This window comes from Tympanuchus pallidicinctus, unplaced genomic scaffold (genome assembly GCF_026119805.1).
Source record: "Tympanuchus pallidicinctus isolate F22 unplaced genomic scaffold, pur_lepc_1.0 scaffold3, whole genome shotgun sequence".
NCBI lineage: Eukaryota > Metazoa > Chordata > Aves > Galliformes > Phasianidae > Tympanuchus > Tympanuchus pallidicinctus.
In genome coordinates, this window is record NW_026294747.1 from 98,603,096 (window position 1) to 98,625,457 (window position 22,362).

Here is a 22,362-nt window from a genome sequence, read left to right on the forward strand (position 1 = left end):
TTTCTCAAGCACCCAGTCTCAAGGATGAAAACTATCTATAAATATCCATACAGAAGTTGAATCTGAAAATAGTTAAAAGCAAACAGAATATTCTTTGATTGATGAATGTAATGACTGCCAATACAGTCCACTGAGATAACACATGAGAAGGACAACACTATGCAGTTATCCCCAAGCACCTCAGCTGAAGCAGCCCATTCAATACCACCTAATGGCAATAAGAGACCTTGTAGTCTCCCTACAGCGAGCTTAGGAAGAAAGACGACCAGCCTGCTGGAGTTAGACCAGAGGTCCCCTTTCTGCAACTGCATGTTCCTCTTTGCTACCGTGCGTCTTATCACCAGAGACAGATGCTGGGGGAGCTGCTGAAGAGAGTAACAGGCAGCAGCATAAGTCAGGGACAATAGCCTACACATTTGGGTGTGGTGGCCAACAAGAACCAAAAACAACTATTTAATGCAGTCCTGGGCACAGCTGAAAGCACCCACCCCACCACGTTCCAAAACACCTTCAGGGAGAAGCAGGAGAGATACAGCTCCTCCAGACCTATTTATGGCGCTGAAATGATCGGCCTGAACTCTCCTCCATGCAAATAGTTTTGCTTGGTCTATTATCAAGTAGGTAGCAGACCCACTTCCACCTCCACAGTGATACTTTTGTGAAAGGATCTCTTGCTTCCAATTCCTTTGCACACATAGCAAGAAAAAGTGGGTTTTGTATTGGGTTTCTTTTTGCTTGGTCCTAACATGCTGCTCTTCGGGAAGTGAGAAGACATCAATCATCAGATTTTTTTTTTTGACTCAGAGAATGATCCTATAACTCTACCTCAGGGTAGGAACCAGAGTGGATTTCAGTGGTTCCTCTAAAACAAGCGTTTAGTAAGAGCTAGTAACTCCTCAGTTTTAGGAAGACTGACTTGGCAGACTCCGTGGACTTTCTAGTTGCATTGTCTCTCTCTTGCTCCATGGGAGTTTCAGTTTCACTAAGAACAGAGATTAGTCTGGTTTTGATAGAAGAACCACATCAAGATACTTTACACTGAGGACCCACTTGTAGCACTGTCCTTTCTGACACTCAGAAATGCATGCTCAGCTTTGCATTTTGAGTTCCATGAACCAGCTTTCTGGAGCCATTCCCCTAGAGAAGACAAAGTGGTGTGCCAAGGCTGAGTCCAACGCAGGCAGCCTAGGGAAGCACAAAGTGCTCCTGGGAGTGGCCCTGGCAACCCAGTACTTCTCTGATCTACAAGGCCATGAACATAAAAACAACTTATCAGCTGGCATCGTTATTCACAGAAACAACACAGGTTAAGTGATTTATTTCCAGGAAGTGTTAAATCTGACCTTGCCTTCTCTCCTGCTTAGAGAAAAACAAAGGCTAAGATCTTCACCTCAAGTGCTAAGAGGAGAACCTATCTGGGAAACTGCAGCTGCACATACAGGTCTGATGAGAAGCAGGCCTTTGCTTCAACTCCATTGGTTTCCTTCAGCTTAGTTCCCTCCTGAGGGCTGCCTTTGGACAGCGAGTCAAAACAACCCTCTCTGCTGGAAGGGAAGTTTGAATCCTAAAGAGACTGCTGGGAAGTTTGGTTCAGCCACCATTATCAGGTAGGAAATAAGGGAGACATCCAAGGGACCCCTGGAAGATGTGAGCAAAGTACTTCTTCCTGACATAATCAAGGCTGGCTGGCAGCAGACTCTTGTATCTAAAACGTCAACAGCTCCCTTAAAGGTCTAACAGATGTCAGCAAAAATAAACACAGAGTTCTCTTAGGAGGTACCCCATATGACCTCATTAATACCTTCCCCTACTGACATAAAAAAAAAAAAGTTATATGCAATATTATCAATGCTGCCTTACCTATGATGGAAAAGTTGAACACAGTGCTCTAATCTGGTAGATCAGTAGCAGAAAGACCCTGCTAGGTAAAGCTTAACTGTGACCTTTAGAAACAAAACTGATCTTGCAGGAAGTTGCATGCTTAAAAAAAAGTAATTCCAGTGCAACAGGCACTCAAGATGCCTGAGATCTGGAGCTAATACAGACCAGGAAGAAATTTCTTTTCTTGGGGGAAAAAGGGAGGAGTCAAGAAGGAGGGGAAAAAAAAAAAGAAAAAAACTTACTAAGAATGTTAACAGCAGACATTATATCTAATTTCTTTGCATTCCTTCTCCCCCTCCTTTTCCTCCCATTTTTAAAAAACAGGAGCAAACTTGTGAGTTAAGGATTCTGATCAATGCAACATGTTAGGAAAAGAGAGCAGGAGGTCAAGAGGAAATGATTAATCCTGTGCAGAAGACTGGCAGGATGGGTCCTGGAATGGCTTAGCAGAACAATGCCCCCACTAATAAGCAGGTCAAAAGACCCTTACAGTGAACAGAAGTCCCAGTTACACTGTACATGAATATTCTTCCCTTACCCCCAAGGTTACATTTGTTCGTTAAAGTCTGAATCAGAAAGTAAAACTGGAGTTGAATTAGTAAGACAGGTGAAAAGCTGTGGTGCCAGACACAAGCATCAAATCTGAAAGACAAAGAATCACAACTCGGCAAGTCTAAGTGATAATAGCTGCATTCTAATGCAGTATTCACAGGAGGCCACAGTAAGCAGAGGAATGGGGGAAACCCCACCATTACAGATTTCAGTTGTAACACTGACAGTGTTCAGCTCATGGTGCGACCAGTGCTGCCTCTTGATAAAGACTGCTCGTGTGTTAACTGCATACTAAAAAGTGGAAAAGGCCAAGCAATTTCACTGCAGGCTGAACTTTGGATGTGAAGCTGCACATGGTTCAAGGTTTACTCCGAGAAATAGTTATTTAGCATTGAGGTTAGTTGCAATGTAATCCTGAGGGATTACAGCCCCTGGTAATTATCCCAATCGCAGCCTGTTCCTCCCTTTTAGCATCATCAGCATTGTAAAGTCTTAGGGCTGCAATGGGGAAGCAGTCATATGAAGTCAGCTTTACTTTCATAAAGATTAACTTACAAGAAGCGTTGCCTACTCGACGATGCAGCACTCGGCACGGCCCCACAGGTTTATGCTTGTGAATATACAGCTGAGGTTTCACAACTGCTTCAAGGTATGACCCTCCTATTAAGGAGCAAGCACCCTCTTTTGCATGCTCTCGGCTCTTTGTGAACTCCCTCACATGAGCATTAGCATCTTCTTGGTGCCATTGGGGAACCGATGGGCTGAAAATTACTCTGAACGCTGTTCATAATGCAGTTTGGTGTGATTTGATGGGAAGTTAACAGGGAAGACAGTCTTTTACACCTGGAATAGTGACAGTGTGCGAGCAGCCAGCTGAAGAGGGGCCGGGCCGCCCCTCCTCCCACGGCACGCACTTCGCTCCGGCCATCCACAACCATAGCCCGAAGGAGCCAAGTGGTGGGGAGGGAACGCCCTCCGGCAGCACTGCTGATTGCCTTTGTATCAGCAAACAGCCTCCATTTTGAGGAGCTGAGGGTTTATGGGCAGCCTGGGAAGGCCAAACCTCAGCCTTCGACGACTAGGAATGAAAGTGTCAGATCCGTACTCGTGCTTTCCAACACGGGCCGTCATTAGTGCCAGCACATGCTGCTTGTGCGCACAGGGCGCGTTCACCCGCGGGCCGCTCCTCCAGCACCCCGGGTGCTGAGCCCCTCCTCCCACCCGCGGAGCAGGGGCTGCACACACAGCAGAGGGCAAGGAGCACAGGGTGCCTGCGGCCACACCGGGCCCTGCACCACAGTCTTAGTAAATCACCCTCACAAACCTCACTAATTTTACTAAGTTGAAAATGAAAGCCAAGGCTAGGCAGTGTAATGTGTACACCATTTTAATCTATGCTCTTTTATCCCACCCTATTCTATTTTCACTCTCCTGGTTCTGACAAAACCCAGCACGTGAATCCCACCATTTCCACAGGCACAGCCCACTCCAGTTGGTGACCCTTGCACTGCTGACAATCACATACTAGGCCACCCAATAAATCAAAATTTATCTCCTCCAAGCCAAGAGGATACTGACTCATTTATTAAATTCACTGTTTCTGAATCTAATTCCCTATTCACATTTTCACAGGAGAACATGTTGAAAACATTCCTTCTACATTTAGCCTGAGCTACTAATTTACAATAAATTCTGCACCACATGTTAAGAGAGGTTGCCTCTTTAAACACATCCTGGTCAAGTGTTGGCAGTCTCTGTTGACAAAAGCAAGCTGAAGAAAGAGGCCTGAGAGAGCAAGGTTAGGTTACATCACTGCACAGAATCACAAGTTTTTCAGCAACACATGGCTGATGAAAGGTAAAGCACCTGTGAGCTAAGCAGGTGACATTTTGCACCTAATGTGCGAATACACGGGCCAGCCCTGTGCGGCTGGTTCAACAAGCCAAATACAAGGATGTTAAAGAGCCAAATAATTGTTATCTGAAGCTCGGCACACGTGCTGAGTTCAGTGCAAACATCCATTTTACTCTGCTTCCCCACACAAAAGCACGGAAAGTAGATTCCAAAGTTCAAGCACTTACTAAAGGAAACACGGAAATGAAATCCAGAAGAGAGTCACCATAAGCAGTGGTTTCTCCAAAATTTAGAGAACCAAAGTTGTTAGGCAGCAGCTTAGTGACAATGCTATTTAGGCTGCATTTCCTATCCTTAATACTTTGCTCATATTCCACGACCACTAACCAAAAGCTGGCCCCTCAGAACAGCCAGGCTAACACACGAGTCATGATATAACTTTTTTCTATTTTACACATAAAAAGATACTGTCCCCAAGAACAAATAAACTTCAACTATAGCAGAATGTTACGAATATGATCAAGCTACATTACCCCCCAGCCTCGAGCCTCAGCTAGCTACCTGTGGAAAACACAGCCCCCAAGCGTCCCAAGATTATAATCCCATTCCTGACAGCCAGATAGTCATTGTCCCAGCCTTCATCCTGAACTCCCCAGAACAGCAACTAGGCTGTCCTCCATCATCCCTGCTTAGGCTTTTCTTGATACTCACCATCTTTCTTACACCACAGCTCCCACAAAACAAGCAGTAGTTGGACCCCAAATCTTGTCCTTTTTAATACAAGCACTACCGCTAGTTTAAACATTCTGCGGAGCTGCAGACCTTTGAATTCCATCCCAGTCTCCTCTCTGAAGCTTTCCCCAATGGCTGACTCAAGGACAGGGCCTATAAAAAGAGTTTATTTCATCAAACTAGAAGTGGTAGGTGGGGAAACAGCCCTGTGAACATCACACTTAACTCATTAGACTAAGTTAAGTGTTTTGCAGTTTGAGTATTTTGTGGAGTCGGGGAAGAGAAGGCATACTTATCAGCCCTAAGATTGATTTAAAACTGTTTAGGGTAACGGGCGGAAGCAAGTACAGGGCTTACTTTCAAATATGAAAAGGAACATATCTTCTTATTGACCCTGTAGTCACATTCTCTGCTGTTTCTCCTTAGGACCATCTAAACAAGACAGATGTAGGCTCTACTGAGGCAGCAGCTGAAGCCTGAACACTGGAAGGCACACAGGAGTGGGGGTGGAAGGGAAAAGAGGGAGAAGAGAAGAGGAAGCCATTTGGCTATAAAAAGGATCTTTCTTTCCTGTTGAAATGCAACGGTAAAGAGTGTCAAAATGGCTTAAGGGTGGGGAGGTCAAACATGTTTTGAGATGTTAAAAAACTCTTTAAGCTCTGTCAGAAAAGACTGAAAGAAATCTTAAGGTAGGTTTTTGTTCTTCTCAGAATTGTTAGCCATCATAATAGCTGCAAGCAATCCTGATCTGTGGTAGTCTTTGTCAAAAAAGACCTAGAATTATTCAGTTAAGATTTTATCTGAAAGAATTCCTCACTACAGAAACATTGCTAGGTAGCTAATTTTTAAGCCAATCCTCTCTTCAAGAAGCCTCCATTTTAAAATTAGTACTGCTTATATAGTATGACTTAACACAGCAATATTAAAGATGCTGGGAAGTACATACTAAGTCGCAGTTTTATTAAAAAGTGACAACAGCATTCTGTATAATGCCCATTTACTCTGTATGCTATCAAAACTAAGCACAATATACCTTTTCACTATCAAAAAGTACAAATATTTCAGGAACACCGGGGACTGGCAGATTACTTTTGCCATTTAAGACTGAAATTTCAGAGCTCTCTTAAGCCTTAAGATTCATGAAGAAGACGATTAAGTGTTTACAGAAAGACAAGATGTGAGGAAAGGCTTTCTAAGACTTATTATCTTCCACCCTTTTTTATTTCCTTTCTCTAAAATCTGCAACAATGCATAAAGCCTGCATGGTGAAACCGTATTTGCTATGGCTACAGCGCCTGCAGCCAGTTTATTTTCTAGTTTGTATTGTAGTGATACAAGATTATCCTTCTTAACCCAGAATAAAAAAATATAGTGAAATGAAATAAGAGCCACTGGAACGCAGACTGGCACCCTGCTTACTGAAAAGAAAACCAGGCTCATCCTTGCTCTCTCTTAGGCCAGTTATTGAGGTTTTGCTCTATAAAGCTGAAGAGCTCCCACAAGAGACCCCAACACCCAACTCAGAAGACTTGAAAGTTCCTTCACAGAACAGGAACTTGGAATTATTCCTGTCTCATCTTTGTTAATTGCGTACAATAGGGATACAACAGAGCAAAGCCACACCTCCACCATGACATCCCACCCCAAAGTTACACACTGGATGTGGGTGAGAGTGTAAGAAGACTAAATACATTTGGGAGAGGGTTTTGAGATGTGACTTCTGAACAGATGCTGCAAACACATATCCACCACTGTCCCTATCATAGAGCTTATGTAGCACACCAAGAAATAAATTCCATTTGCTAACACAGAAGTCAGGATGTTTAGCAACCTGACAATCCCATTCTACCACTGATGTCCTCTCATGTTCTCTCAGCACCTTGTTTCTTCCTTAAGTTTCTGCATCTGTATAATCAAAAAATATTAGGATGTTATAACCACAAAATAAACAAGAGAGTTAGGCAAAGCAGACTGTGATAATGAAAGAGAAAAAATGGAAGGCTTACTCCTATCCTGGGCTCACCCACAAAACAGCAGCAGAGGCAATCTCCAGAAGAAATCCTTCCCCACTGGTAGCCAGCTCTTAAATAGGTCTAGGAGGGATGCAGCCAGGCTCCACCCCTTCCATCACACAGGTGAATTGCCTTCAGCTGTGCTCCATGGCTGACTCAGTGCTCACCTCAGGTGATCAATCAGAGGTTCAGGCCATGACTCAGCAGTTCCCATACATGCATCTAAAATCTTCTACACGAAGTAGGGGATTGTGCTCTTGTGCTCTTGGATATGGGTGTTACTTCTCTGCACCAGATAGTTCTGTGTGAATCATTCCTAGAGATGTGCCATGTCAGACTTCTCCCTCACTCTGTCAAGTGTGAAGTCCTCCCAGTACTCAGCTGGATTGGCTTGTTTGGACTAACAAGCATTGGATGATCCTCAAGGTTGGTTTCCTGGCTTCAGTTTTGGTGCACTGACTGGGCCAAAGTCAGCCTTTTCTATGCATTTTCAGGAATTAATGATCACCACAACCAAAAACTCGTCAGCATAACACAAGATGCATACAGGAAGAGACAAGACTGCTTTAACCAACAAAATTCGGGTAGAAGTGCAACCTTCCTCTTATCTGGGAAGTGTTCATGAATTACGGATAAATTATAACCTCACACAATACTGGTAATACTGAAGATGTATATTTAGAAATTCAAGCCAGCTTCACTGAAACTTCTATTAGAAACGTAATTAGAAAATGACCCTTTTTCTCCAGCTTTAAACAATTCAGAATCGATCAATATTTTTTATTGGAAACAAGAACAGTGGGAAATACTTTGTCAGTTCCTTCTTAGGGAAAATAAAGACTGAATCCCCTTATGCTAGACATCATTACTCTCAAATGCCAGTACTGCTGCCAAAATTATTTGGTCATCTAATTTAGCAAGAACACAAACCCATCCTAGCCCAGTGTTTAAGAGATGCATGCAGAGGTAGATCAGAAAGTTGAGTTGCTAGAACCAAGTTCCAATCCATTATCTTTTTATTCTGGGGTAAAATTAGTAAATGAATAAAATTTCCATTCAAAAAAATCTCAAATCTATATAGAGTATGACATTAAGACTTTGACAACACCGATACCCACCCAACTACTCAGAAGTCATCTCAAAATATAGCGATAAACTAAAAGGTATTTGCTTTTTTAAAGGTCAAGGCAAAGATGACCAAGAGATGACAGAGTTTCTATCTGGTAAACAAGAAAAATAAGAATGGTTCTTGTAGTGTAGGAAGTCCAGCTACTTGAAGTTGTGACAGAGCAAAGGAGATGCAGATTCTCAGCTGCTCTTCTTCCCCACTGCAGTTAACCAAGAATGAGCCTGAAGAAGCTATCAAATTTAAAGCAATTTTTTTTTTTTTTTAAAGTATCAGTAGTTTATATTGCTGCAAACATCCAGGTTTATAGTAATTGAATGCCCGAGGTGGCAGCATTTTAAGTTTTAGTAGCTGCTGTTAAATTAAGAGGTTGTCAAGGCAGTTTTAACTTGACAAATGATTCTCAGAGTTTTACAGAACTCAGATTTTAGCTTTTTCGTTTCTGACTTAGTTACAAAAGAGGAAGAGGAACTGTATAAATCAGTACTTAAATTTCACTCAGAATTTAAGCTAGCCTAAGGAAATCCCAAGACTGCCTCACCTCTAAATTTTTAACATGGTTATTGAACACTGGAAGATGAAGTTTCAGTTCACATGTTCAGTGCAAAGGTCACAAGCTCTGCAAGACCATGATCAGAAACATTCCAGGGCAGTGTTGCTTAATTCATGGCAACAGCTTTATTTAACAAAAGCACTCAAGGAATGGTTTCTCTCCGTAACTCCATATGGGATCAAACATGAAACAACTCAGCTTACTTCAAGAAGTGGCTTCTTTGACCACATGAGAGCAGGGTATTTTGAGAATTCATTTGCTTGGTTTTGATTCTTTTTGTTGTTGTTGTTGTTCTGTTTAAACCTCGATTTGTAAAGATTTTTCTTTCCAAAAGCATTTAGACATATCTAATAGTAGTGGAAAAAAAGTCATGCGATACACATTTGGCAAGAATTTATTCCCTGCTCAGAAAGAAACATACATGAAATGGGGAATAAGAACTCACACCATTATATTCTGACTCTCACTGATTTAGTAGAAAGAATATTTCAGCAACAGCCATTCGCTCTTTGTAAGCTGTTGGCAGCAGTTTGCCTGAGTTAGACAAGTTTCCTTTCTTAGACCACATGTGTAGTATTTCATATCTTTTCACATCATATCACCCAAGATGCATGTGCTCCTTCACTGGAATATACACACCCAGAACAAGATCTACAGCTGTGGAAGCCACCTTGGATATCTCCCAGTCTATGAGGGCAAGGAACTATATAGCTGTCTGTCAAGCCCAGTCTAGCCACAGAAGCCAAACGGAAAATTGCCAGTATTTCTAATATGAGAATCCTCTAACACAGGTGGCAACTATTTCTTTACACATATACACCTTAAAATTTCCTTATGAAAACTATAAGCCATAATGTGAACTGCCTCAAAGCAAGGAATAAGCCAATTTGTCAGAACTCTCAGAATTCCCCCAGAACTGGCAACCAGATCTGAATTATAAAAAGTACATTCTCTTCAGTACAGCATATTTTCATTCTAAAGTAAGCTACATATAAATGCACATTAATTTCTGGAACCATTCTTTCTTATGCTAGAAAATACCTGGAAGAATAAGCGACATTTCCAAGACAGCATAGCATTTCATTGAATCTCTCTCACCTGCTGATAGCATATTTGGATAGCACAGTCATCTCAGCTGGGAAGTATCACTACACTCAATTCTTTGTTTTGGTGTTTGTTTTTACATAAAACACTTCCTTTTTCTAATCTACCCCCTAGCTTATGAGAAATGTTTCCTTTTGTATTTACACTTTAGAGGGCACTAAAAGGAATTTAATCTTCAAAGTAAAAACAGATGAAAATGTTTTCTATTAGAAGATAAAATTTCACGTTGTGGATGTATTCAGTTGAGACCATGTTTTTGCTATTACTCATGCCAGAAAAATAGGTGTCAAGGAATAGGACACACTTCAGGGCTTTCCCATGCTCATTTAGGATATAAATTAATTAGAAAGGACACCATGTAAACCATTTATTCTATAATTGTATAGGAACATGCACACTGAAGACCAAACAGCAATTCTGACAGGACACTGGCTCAATATACTATTCTTAGATTAACTATATAATTTACCCTTTATTTAAGGAAAAAAAATAAATCTTACTCTGCTAGGAAATACTTCTAAATACTACATAAAATTGTATTTATTTACAAGTATACTGACAATACGTAAAATCAAGGCAAATTCACTAATGCTTATCACTAAATAGGAGTGAATTTGTGTACCATATTTAGACAATGACCAAAACTAGGAATAAGAAATTCAAGTCACAAGAATGCTTTAATGAAAAGCAAATCGTGGCCTTTGAACAAAAATTTATTTAAAGCATTTGAGTCTTAATTCTATTTCAATGTTTGGGTGGCTAGATTTGCAGAAGAGAAAGAATTTGTGGAAGAAGGTGAAGAGAGCAAGTGTGGGCAAAAGATGAGGAACTTTGGTTGGTACTTTTTGTCCTGACTTTGTACCACGTTTTCAGCTGTGGTGTTTTCTTACATTCATCGTCCAGTGTTGAGTCAGCCTGGCATTTGCTTCCTTATTCCTAGCTTTGAGCCAGTTCACCCTGCTGCTTTTTGCCATGAAGCGATCAGATACAGAATGTACAGATGGACTGGAAGAGGCTGAAGCTCATTCAGATGACAAGAGATTCCTGTGCCAAGTGAGACAACTGACCTGGTTAACTGCATATCAAACACCATTTCATCCCCAGGATGAATGCAGCTTCTGCCTTAACTCCACACTACTGAGTGGCTTCATTAGCTTCAACTTCTCAGCAGCCCTCTTTACTGAATGCATAGACATTAAGAAGAGGTTTCACAGATGGGTTGTTGTCTACAGAACAGAGATGCTAAACTCAGATTGTTTTCACAATGAAAATGAAGCTATTAAGTTGTTTAACAATTGAAGAAATTATGATTCTTTCTGTAGACAGATTAAACGCCATCACACATAAGGGCTGATATTTCAAAATGAAGCTACTAACTGAAAGAATGGTTCAAGGTGAACGTATGTTCCAGTACAAGAAAGTCAGGGCTAAGGTTCTCCCATTCCTACTCTCAGTGTACAAGTTTTTTGGCATTGCTGACCAAGACAAAGACAGGAGCACCAGTAAACTTGTAATTATATGTTACTTGAACCCCCTTCATTGGCTCAGAGGCATACGAGAAGTAATGAAAAGAACTGACATGGAAGTGGTCAAGTCGAAGAAAAGCCTTTGGATCACATCCATGCCTGAGTATATAACAGTGACACCACAAGTTTAAATGAACCCAACTTTTCAAGTCTTTGTAAATTATTATTTGTAAAAAGAGCTGTTTTAATGACAATAACGCAAGATAGCAACAGTGATAATTCTTAAGCTGGCATATGTTTTGGTGGTAACCAATTATCTTCTAAGAAAAGTCAAAGAGAGTTAAGTAAGGAGAAACCTACGTGGCTATAGTTGCTTAAATACTTTCCAACCAAACCTGAATAATTCAGTCACCTTGTTTTGCCTAAGACTGCAGCAATTCCTCCAGTGAGGGGCTGCTCTGTGCCCTCCTTTCAAGCCCACATAGTTGAGAGGCTTTCTACTCTTGGTACAAATGTAACTTACTAGGGCAGTTATGATTCCTGAAGCTGGCTTTACTCACCTGCTACCTCTTGAGTTCCGATTCAGAGGTACTTAGTGAACTGCTTTTTGACAAGATACAAAGATAACATGACGATAAATCACGTTTATTTTGACAAGTGACAACTATCTAAAACACATACAGTAAGTATATCAAATCTGTATGCAGCTTCTCCCTGACAAAAGCAGATCTCAAGAGCGGCTTGAGGTTTGGGGCGGATGGCCTTCAGCAGCATGCCAGATAGCCAGATATGCAGAAAATCAGCTCAAGACCCTCCAGGCTGTTTCTATTCACAGCAGCCTACTCAGACTGCCCACTAACTAACCTCTATACTAGCCATCCCACCACCTACAGTCACAGTGTAATTCAAGTAAAGGAGTCATGCTTCAGCAACAGAAAGCTCAAGGGTCAGATGTTATTTCTGTTCTGCTAAGAGGCTCAGACTCCTTGAGAAAACAGGTGATGCTAAAAGAGCAAGAGCTACCACGAAACAGTACTGTCAATTAACACACACACACTGTCTACAACTAGACTTTAAGAAAGGGCATGCTATTACCTTTTTGGACATGGTCACCTAGCACCACTTGTAACCTTGAGCTAATGGCTAGCCTATTCACTTCCTCAGTACTCCAAAGGGAGGAGGGGAAACAAAGCAGGTACAATTCATCCTCAGTTGCTGTTGTGTTGAGCATGAGCAGCACTGGGAAGACTGGGACTTCACTGTTCTAGTTCTTTCATCTCATTTTCTGCAATTCTGTAATGTTGTTGTTTAATTCTTTCAGAGAATAAGCTATCTATTCCAGAACACTGTCTGGTGGCTCTCGCTTTGCTTTTTTGGTTTGTTTTTTTTTTTTTTTTTTTTTTTTTTTTTTTAATTTAAATAAGTAAATAGTCCATTCTGTCTATGAAAATGCTTGTCCATACACCCAAAGCTCTTCAGCACAAGTTAACATCAAATGTGTTGTTGCTAGGACACCTCTGTCATGTTGCAGCTGTTTCTACAGTGATAAGTGCATGTAGGGGATGATATCTGCCATTTGTTCAGCCTTTTATTCAGTTAATTCAGTATAACTCAATAGAGAATTTAGTTATCTGCATAGGTTTCCAAAGCCTGCTCACACTCCAGTGTGAGCATTCACTCATATCCACTTTCATTATCCCTACAGATAGGCATTGTTGTCTGCAGGGAGATAGATCTCACAGCAACTTCAGTTGTGTTAGTTATCAGTCATCAATTAAAGAAAACTGGGTTTCCAGTTTGCTTATGTAGCCAGAGAAACTCTGTGCTCAGGGACACACTCAGCTGGCTCATTTGGCAACCAGTTTCTTCCAGAGAAGTCATGCCTTTCTCAAGTAACATCCTTGTATGGATCAAGTATTCCTGAAATTTGAGTGACTTTGTCTAGCAGCCCGCAGACCCCCTTCACGCTCCAACTTCAATGTATTAAATCTCCAGTGCCTTTGGGCACACCATATATAGCAGTGGGGGCGGGGGTACTGCTGGGGGGGGACTTAACCCTTTACCAGCAGGTTTTTCCTTTTTTTGAAGGAGAAAAAAAAAAAAGAGACGAGTTCTTTTTGTTTCCTAACAGAGTTCTTCCTCCAAGTAACAGATTCACTGTCCTACACGCACTGAAAGCATTGTAGAGTTTTGTAGTTGACTTCTGAACAACAGAGACACAGCAACAGAAGAACCCTATAAACTTCCTTATCTTACCCCCTCAATTACACAACACCACATTAGTCAAGGTTACAGAAGAATAGGAATAGTATCCTTGTCAGTTGAAAGACCAGTACCGACTAGTTCTGGCTAGCTATTCAGGCCTTCCTTCCAGCCTTCCCACTGGAGAGCTGCAGCATCCTACAGTTCCTTGATGCAGCACTAGGTTGGATTACAAAGTTTAAAGGCATCTACAGTGCAGATGGCCTTCAGGCTATGCTGACAAAGACTTAAGTCACTTAACTGACAATATGAATGCCATGCAGAATAAGAATCACTGAAATGAAGAGTAAAGATGGTGTTTTCAAGTTTGATAGGTGACATTTTTCCCTAAATAACAGTTTGCCTTTTGTTAACCAAGATCAGCTGAACAAAGGGCTACATAACACTAGTCCTCTGGCACACACCTGCCACTCTCTGGACAGCAAATACTCAAGTGTACAAACAGAACCCAAGACTGGGTCAAGGGGAAGATACAGCAACAAGCTGTAAGCACCATCTGATAACCCCACTGAAGATTCATATCCAAATCAGCAGTCCCAGGTAGCATTTAAACCCATCTGAGCATGTCATTTGGCCATTACATACATTGACAGTACCTTACCTAGGGAAAGGAAGTATTTACAGGAGATGGTGATTTACAATGTTGCCTGTCCACATAATGTATGTGGATGGGAGGGATGAGCACATAATACCCACAAACAAGTAGAAAGAGACAAGGCTTAGCAAACTTGACAAAATGCCTTTGAATATTTTGCTTATGCGTGGAAACCAACATTAAAGGGAAGACGATGCAACTCAAGTTTACCTATTACCTTTAGCTCATTAAAGAGGATGCACTCCTCTCCTCCCCCCAGAGCCTGGAGATCCAAGGGCAGCAGTTGCTATCTGACAGTCCTGGAAAGCACTGGCAAAGAGACCAGCATTGGCATTTACCTGTGTCCCCTTAGTTAATGAGGCTTTTACCATAGTCACTGACACAGAAAGACTTAACTACTGAGGTCACTACAGGAAGGTGTAACATTTTTCACATTTCCTTGGTTAATATAGGCTATTTTCACTGCACTACTGAAGGCATACCTCACTAGCCCCCAGACTTTAAATATTCAACCCTGAACAGTGATTTTCAGCCACTGCTAGCAATACAGTACTGCCTCAGGATGCCTACCTGCTGCTGGATGATAAGCCCTTTTCTCCAAGTTAGTGCTATTCTGTTGTGCTGGTGCTAAGTAAGCAGAATCACTCAATGAGAACTTTCTCATCTGAAGTTTCCATGTGAAAACTCAGCCTCTTCAAAAAATAGTAATTCACCTACATAAGTAGGAAAGCTGCTAGGACAGGACATCATCCTACCACTGCTCACCCCCTGAGGTTTTAGAAAAAAATGCTATACACGTAAGTGAAACAGAGGAGTGGAACTCTCATTTCTTGGTGGTGAGTGCGCAACTACAAATGAATTCTTGTCAAATGTATCCATAGGTAAAATGCAGCCTGGCAGAACAACACAAAACATACATTTTGTAAGCCTCGTGTGTGGGTACCACATTTTACTTCTTCTCATGCTGAAGAACTAGAGCATTCAAAGCTGTTCAGCATTTGTAATACATGAATGAGACTATTCACTATAGGAACTGTCACCAAACATTATTTTGTTGGGGGCTGGTAAAAGAGAGAAAGAGAGAAATAGCTTAGACTCATTTTTAGGAAACGAGGGCTTCTGCCACATACTTTGTTGTTTTTTTGTTGCTGCTGTTAAGATGGGAGGGGTAAGAACATGAACACATCTAAAAGTGCTGCAAATGGTACTGCACTGTAAAGATCAGAAGGCAGTCAATATCAGTGATTCTTTACAACATCTTTGTCCTGTGGATTCTGAAGTTGGTTTGGGATGCACAAACAACTCATTAGTGAGAGGATGATACTCATCCCAGCCCACGGCCCTCCAATGGGAGGAGCTGTAGACAAGTCCATGTACAAAAAACATATAGAACAAGGACACACACACCCTGAGGTTTTAGAAGTAGGATGATACATTTACTACCATTAAGAAAAATCCCAGCATTGCTGAACTATTCCCATTCGGTATTTCTATACTTCAATTAAAACTTAAAATAACATAAATGCATTCCTAAAAATTATTTAATACACCATGATGATTTTTATCACCCAAGATCATATTTTTAATTCACCTGTTCAAAATGCATTACAGGCGAAGATAAACCCCTTCTATGGATCCTTCTCTCTGGTAACATTAGTCTCAAATTCAGTGCATAGTTAATACAGCCTAAGGTCTGAGCTCAACATGATTCTTTGTCTGATGGAAAGACACCAACAGCTCTGCAGGAAGGCAGGGAGCACGGGAAGAGAACTAGGAAGAGACAGGGTCAAGACAGTATTGAAAGAGGAATGGCACCTTCTTAATTTTAGAACAGAGGAACTAGGTAGCTTTCCTCTAAGGAAACGTGGTCTAGCAGGCTTGTTTACATGCTCTGAAGAATTAGCTGAAATGATAAACTCCACACGTGGTGCAAGACTTGTTTTCTAAACTGATATAAAATTCAGCCAGACCTTCTTTCCACATTACTGAAACAATGAAGCCTCAAAGTATAAAACTGAAGTTAAGGGATTTTTTTTTTTTTTCAGTATTTCAGAAATCCATGCTGCAGTCTGTATGCAAGCTTCTTCTGCACTCAGTACAAGTTTCTGAAAAATTTTTCCCACTAAAAAGAGTTTGTAAAAGCCCCTCAAATAGATAAGGCATTTTTATTCCTTCCAATTTACTCACTGGAAACTGTCTGAAGTCATGTTTAATTAGGCCAGGAGTGTAACGATATCAGATTATCATCAGGAGAAACTTCACTGTATTTTTTCCCTAAATGTTGAGGAAATTTGAATATCTGCTATACTGGAGTAGAGGAAAAGAAGACAGAGGTTGATTCTGCATAGAATGTTTTTTTAAGTCCTGTTTCACACCCAGTAAAGTTAACATCCTCTTACAAAACAGTTGAAGAATAATCTCTTCTCATGCAAGGAAGAGCTAGGAGTTAAAACGCTTGCTGAGGGAAAGTGCAACTTGAAGGAATTAACACTTGCTGAACACTTGAAGGAAAGCAATGCAGGGTAATTTAAGAAGTGAACTGTTTAGTAACAGGTACCTGAACATTGCATGGAAGTTAAAAAACAAACAAACAAAGTACATTTGAAAAATTAAGACATTTTAAAAGTCCTTCATCGTTCAAACGATACCAAGTCCACATTACATAGACCATATATGATGGATTAAACCAAGAGTGTTCTGTTCTCTTCACTGGGGATAAAAACTGAACAGGAAAACAAGCGTTAGAAACTAAACCCAAAATATTGTCTAAAGACTGGATGCTTGCATATGCATTTGATATCTGAAGAGAAGAGACATGGCAAAAAGGATACATGAAGGGTGCAGCACTGTGCAAAAGCCCTGCACAATTTCTTATACATACACACTGGGCACTACACACATTCCCTTGATGTGCAAGTTCTCCTATAAAGCTAAAGCAGCCATAGCAGCTGCACCACTGTTAATTATTATATATTGCAACTGGTGGGTGAAGGTGAAACAGCATAGAGTGCCATACAGAAAGCTCAGCATTTGGCAATGATGGCAAACCACAAAAGGGAACCATATCCAACCTACTCTTCCTTCCCAGAATCTCTTCCTCCTTTTCCCTTGCAGAAGTTCAGTTTTAGCCAGGCTCCTGTGATTCACATAAATATACACTAATGCTAAATGAAGAGTTTATTTACCACATTGACTGGTTAAAGTAACTCACAGAGTCATCTGCTGAATGCACAGAAGCAAGGCTGGTGGGAAGAGGACAGATGCTCTCCTTTGAGCAGCCATGAAACATTAAGATAGCTTGCTCCTGTCGTGCAACCAGAGCTGCTGAAAGGAGCCAAGGTGTCAATTCAATCACCCAGGACTAGCACCTGAGTTGCACAGGCAGTTGTTTGAATTCCTCCCTCTAAGCACACACAAAAATTGTCTCTTTTACAGTCTGCAAGGCAATAAAATGTAATTTTTCCTGGTAATCTAGAGACAAGTTAGGAATATATGCAACTCTAGAATTCAAAATAGCCATCTAATTTCAGCCAGCCTTGCTCAAGTGCAGTATATCCCCATGAAACCATTTCAAATCACTGATCCGATAAGAAACCGCTAATGAGTTTGTGAATTAAGCTGATCATTAAAGAACCTGACCAAAGCTGTAACTGATGAAAGCAAAAGGAAAGAACAGTGTAGCTAAAGAAAAGGAGAAAAATAATTTCAAAATCCTTTCTTGAAGTGGGGGTAAGCCATGGTGCTACAAGGTTTTGCCGTGTGGTCTATAAACCACTCCCAAACTGGAACTCGTAAAGTAATATATGAGAACTGTGGGGTCACAGACCACTAAGTTGACTGGATCTGGCAGCTCTGCACTTTCCCTCCCAAGTGTTACAAGTCTGCCATTAAAGTGTTTTGACCAACCACCACTGTTGCATCACCAAGTGATAACTGAGGAAACTCCCACATTATTCAACTTGAGACTTGGGATTTGTGTTTCCCACTCTTTGCAACAGTGAAGACATTTGAATTCAGGTAGTTTCACCCAAACAAATATTCCGCAGCTATCCCAACACTTTCTGAGCATTTAACTTGGCTTGTAGTCTGATCAACGATGCCATAAAAAGAAAGAGGTGACCTTTCATTCCAAGATATGAAATAATCAGGCACGCTGACAAAAGTCAGCACATTTGATTCACTTATGGATTAGACTAAGGTAGAATCCTCTCCAAGGTGAAGTTCTACTGGCTTCTATCACGACTACAGCACTGAGAATTCCATCCACACAACAAACAGTCACATGGAAGATTCCAGAGTTGCTGCAGAAGTGTTGCTACCTTTGTAGAACGCTTCGTAACATCCAGCTGAAATCAAGCCTTTTCCAGGCTGCCCTGAAAGGATGTTATATCAGGCAGGGAGGTTCCACACATTAAGCCTTATATCAGGCAGGGAGGTTCCACACATTAAGCCTTGGAACTGGACTAGGTTTCAAGAGCAACTTTATGACAGATAGAAAGTTTAGCTTTTGCTTTTTTGCAGAAGCAGAGTTTACTTCCTTTCCTTTCATGCATCACTGTAGTACCTGCAGGCGCTATCCACCCTGAAACCAGCACCTGGAATTTCATTTTCTTTAATACTGCTGTTACAGTAAGTCAGTCTGCCAAGTTGCCAGTGACTGTAGGCACTGACAGAGCTCAAATGAGAGCAGAACCAAATCAGAGCACTCCTGATATCCCACTGAAGAGCATAAGCGCTCATTTTTGTACACTGAAAGTATGGATTACTATGATGCAAATGCCCATGTCCAGCTCCGAGACTCAGAACACCCAGGAAACAGCCATCCACAGTACTGTTTCCCTATTTCACTTGTGGGCATCCCAAAAATGGGGATGTGGTAGCAAGAAAGGTATGGGAACTAGATAGAACTTGGAAAAAGACCAGACAAAACTAGAACCAAAAGGTGGGAAGCAACAGTGATGTTGGAAGGTCATGTTGAGAGGAGGAAGATAAGGGAACCAACTGTTTTGGCCCAGAGAAATGGCAGAATCAAGGTCAAGCTCTTTGCAGCTTATCTCATATAGGGTGAGGAGGATGCATGCTAGGGAAATAGAGCTCCACAGTTGAGAGCTTCTGCTTCATAAGCTTACACATGACACTGCCTGTGCCTGAACTTACCTGCAGAACATCGGACTGTGAGGAAACATCCTATGCGGTCACCAGCTTGTCCACTTCATACAGCAAGCCACAATTAGAAACTACAAGGACTTGAAGTTCCAAGCTGCCATTCCAGCCATGCATTTTAGGTTAGACTTTGCTTTGTTTGGCTGTCTAATAGTGCGTTTAGGGTATCACTTAAGTACTCTCCTGGAAGGCTGCCTTTCTATTATCATGCCTTTTATGAGGCTGTAAATAGCATTCTTAGAATTAAACAAGCAATAACCCTCACTGTTTTGCAGCCACCCCTTCTCAAAAATTGTACATCTTGTCCTATATTTTCAGCAAAAGTGAGAAAGATTTACAGCATAAACTGTTCTCTACAGTCACAGTCTCACTCAAATGTTTCCCCTCGAGTTAATAATAAATACTTGCAAACACTAATCAGGCGCACCCACATTAAGGAACCACCAAAACTCACCAATCAAGAACAGCAGTAGATGATTAATTCGCAGATAAAAGCTTTTCTCAACAGGGGTTGAAGGCTTGAAAGTGCTCACTTGTTTTAAAACAATTTCTCGGTCTACAGGACACAAGGACCAATCCGAGACCAATCCTAAGAGATGCGTACCCTTTTTCTCCAAGCATGCTTTTGAAAATAGAAAGCATCAGTTACAAAAATAAGCAAGCTTTTTTTCTTTCTTTCTTTTAAAGTCTTGAGTCTCCTTTGGAAGTCTTCACTTCTAGAGAAGCTGTACAGTTTACACCAGATGGGAACACCTTTCTTCCCTTACTGGTTTAAATCTTTCCACAAGTCTACAACAAAGCACCTGGTCCCGGCCTAGGGACTCCTTTTCACGAGTGGTAGGGAATACTCAGCATCTGCTGAACTCATTCTTTCTCTCCTTGGCCACTGGCAACTCTTAAGAGGAAAAGCTCCTCCTGAGCTTTCCAGAAAGTTCGAGGTAGCGCAGCACTGGAGGAGCTGGGCAGTGCCCGTGCAAACCGAGCGCATCCCCACGTTTCCCCAGGTTAGATAAGCGCAGGCGTTTGCGAGCAGCTGTCCCACACAAAGCTCTGCGGCGTCCCACCCCGTCCTCTGCCGGGAGGAAGCTGCTTTTAGCGCTCAAGGTGCCAGAAAGTTCCAGCAAAACTCCCCGGTTGGACCTCCAGAGCAGACGGGGGGACAGCGAACAGCCATTTCCCACTTTCCGAGGAAAACCAAGTCTCAAATTACCACAGCAAGAAGCCACGTCCCAACCAAACTCACAACACTTGCAGCGCGCAGTGCAGCAGCGGCCGCCCCTTCGGCGACCCAGCGCTCGGGATGGTGCGGAGGAAAACTCCTCAGCACGGCCACCGCAACGCCGGCCGCTCACGTGCGTGGCCAGCGCCGCTCTCCTCGGTGCCGCGGGGCAACTATCCGACACGGGCGAGAGCTTCCAATGCCTTTCTGGCTCCCGAAACGGCCGCTTCCCTCCTCTCGCAGCTATCCTCCCGCCCCATTGACCCGCTTTTCCCCTCGGGCGCGCCGTATGCACAGCACCCTACACAGCACACCCTACTAACGACCCGCAGCCTTCCCTTCTCCGCTCCGCACGAAGGCAGCCGGGTTCCCTCCCGCCTCGTGGGGCCCCGCGGAGGGCGATGAGCGGAGGGGGGGGGGGGGGGGGGTGAGGAAAGGGGTGCAGCGCGGGGCGGGCGGCACTCACTCACCTCGTCGTCGTGGTGCTGGCAGTAGCTGGCCCGCTCGGGGAAGACGGAGAGGATGTTGTAGGGCGAGGCGGGGTAGGGCGGACTGAGGGCGAGCGGAGCGGTGGGGCCGGCGGAGGCGGCGGCGGGGCCGGCGGCGAAGCGCTCGATGAAGTGGTCCTTGGTGAGGCGGACGCGCTGGTGCGCCCGCACGCAGTTGTCGCACAGGTGCTCCTGGCAGTCCAGGCAGCGCGAGCTGGCGGCGTTGCCCTCGTCGCAGGAGCTGCAGCGCGGCTCGCCCTGCCGGCTGTGCGGCCGCCTCAGCAGCAGCGCCGCCGGGCCGCCGCCGCCCGAGGAAGAGGACGAGGAGGCGGAGGAGGGCGCGGCGGAGCCGGCGGCGGGCGAAGAGGCGGCGGCGGCGGCGCGGTGAGGCGGCGGGCGGCCGTGGTGGCGGTTGTTGGCGCCGCCGCCCCCCGCGCCGGAGCCGGCGGCGGGCCCGGAGCCGGCGGCGCGGCCGTTCTTCTGCTCGTCGGCGGCGGCCGCCACCACCACGACGTCCAGCAGGTTGCTGAGGAGGAAGTTGGAGGAGGGCAGCGCGTCCATGCCCGAGGGCTCCGAGATCACCACCTTCTGGTCGCAGATGGGGCAGCGCAGCTTGAGCGCGTCCCCCGCGGCGGGGTGCCGCTGCGCCTCCAGGCACTGGCGGCAGAAGGCGTGCAGGCAGGGCAGGACGTGCAGCCGCCGCGCCGCGCCCCCGCACGACGAGCCGCCGCCCCCCGAGGAGCCCGAGGTCTGCGAGGAGGACGACGAGGTGGACGAGTTGGAGGAGAGCGGAGCGGGCGAGCCGCACATCTCCTTGCACAGCGGGCACACCTGGAAGTCGGCCTCCGGGAACGAAGCCATTGGTGGCGGGGGGGGAGAGGGCGGCGCGGCCCCGCCCGGGCGGGCAGCGGCGCGGGGAGAGCGGCGCTCAGAGCGGGGAGGGAGCGGGGGGAGCTCAGCGCCGGCTCGCGGGCATCGCTCAGGCGCTCCGCCCGGCGGGAGCGCGGGGCCGGCTCCGCGCACGCGGCGTCATCGATCCGGCGCTGCGGGAGCCGGGGCCGCCGCCCGGCCCGGCAGCGCTTCGGTGTCACGGCGCTCAGTGCCCTGCGCCCGCTCCCCGCGGCGTGAGACGAACGGTGCCGGTGCCCGGAGCGCTCCGTCCCGAGCGCCGTGCTCTCATCTCCTCCTCGGGGCCGCGGGCTCACGACGTGTTGCGGGAGCTCGTCCTCCTCCCGACGCCCGGCGCATGGGCCCGGCGGCCCGGGGCCCCCCGGCGCGGGGAGCGGCTCCGTCCGTGCCGGGCTGCGCGGGTCGCTCTCAGCCGGGCGGCGGCGGAGCTCTACCTCCCGCTGCGC

General features: G+C 44.3%; 1 protein-coding gene across 1 annotated transcript in view; it reads right to left on the minus strand.

Annotated features, from left to right (window-relative positions):
* TRIM71 (tripartite motif containing 71) overlaps window positions 1-21,906 on the minus strand; it is a 55,476-nt gene extending 33,570 nt beyond the window's left edge. Inside the window, exon 1 of the mRNA XM_052695890.1 lies at window positions 20,990-21,906. Within this exon, the coding sequence (XP_052551850.1) occupies window positions 20,990-21,868 (879 nt within the window). The 5' untranslated portion in view covers window positions 21,869-21,906. The remainder of the gene's footprint in view (window positions 1-20,989) is intronic.
* Between the last annotated feature and the right edge of the window lie 456 nt (window positions 21,907-22,362).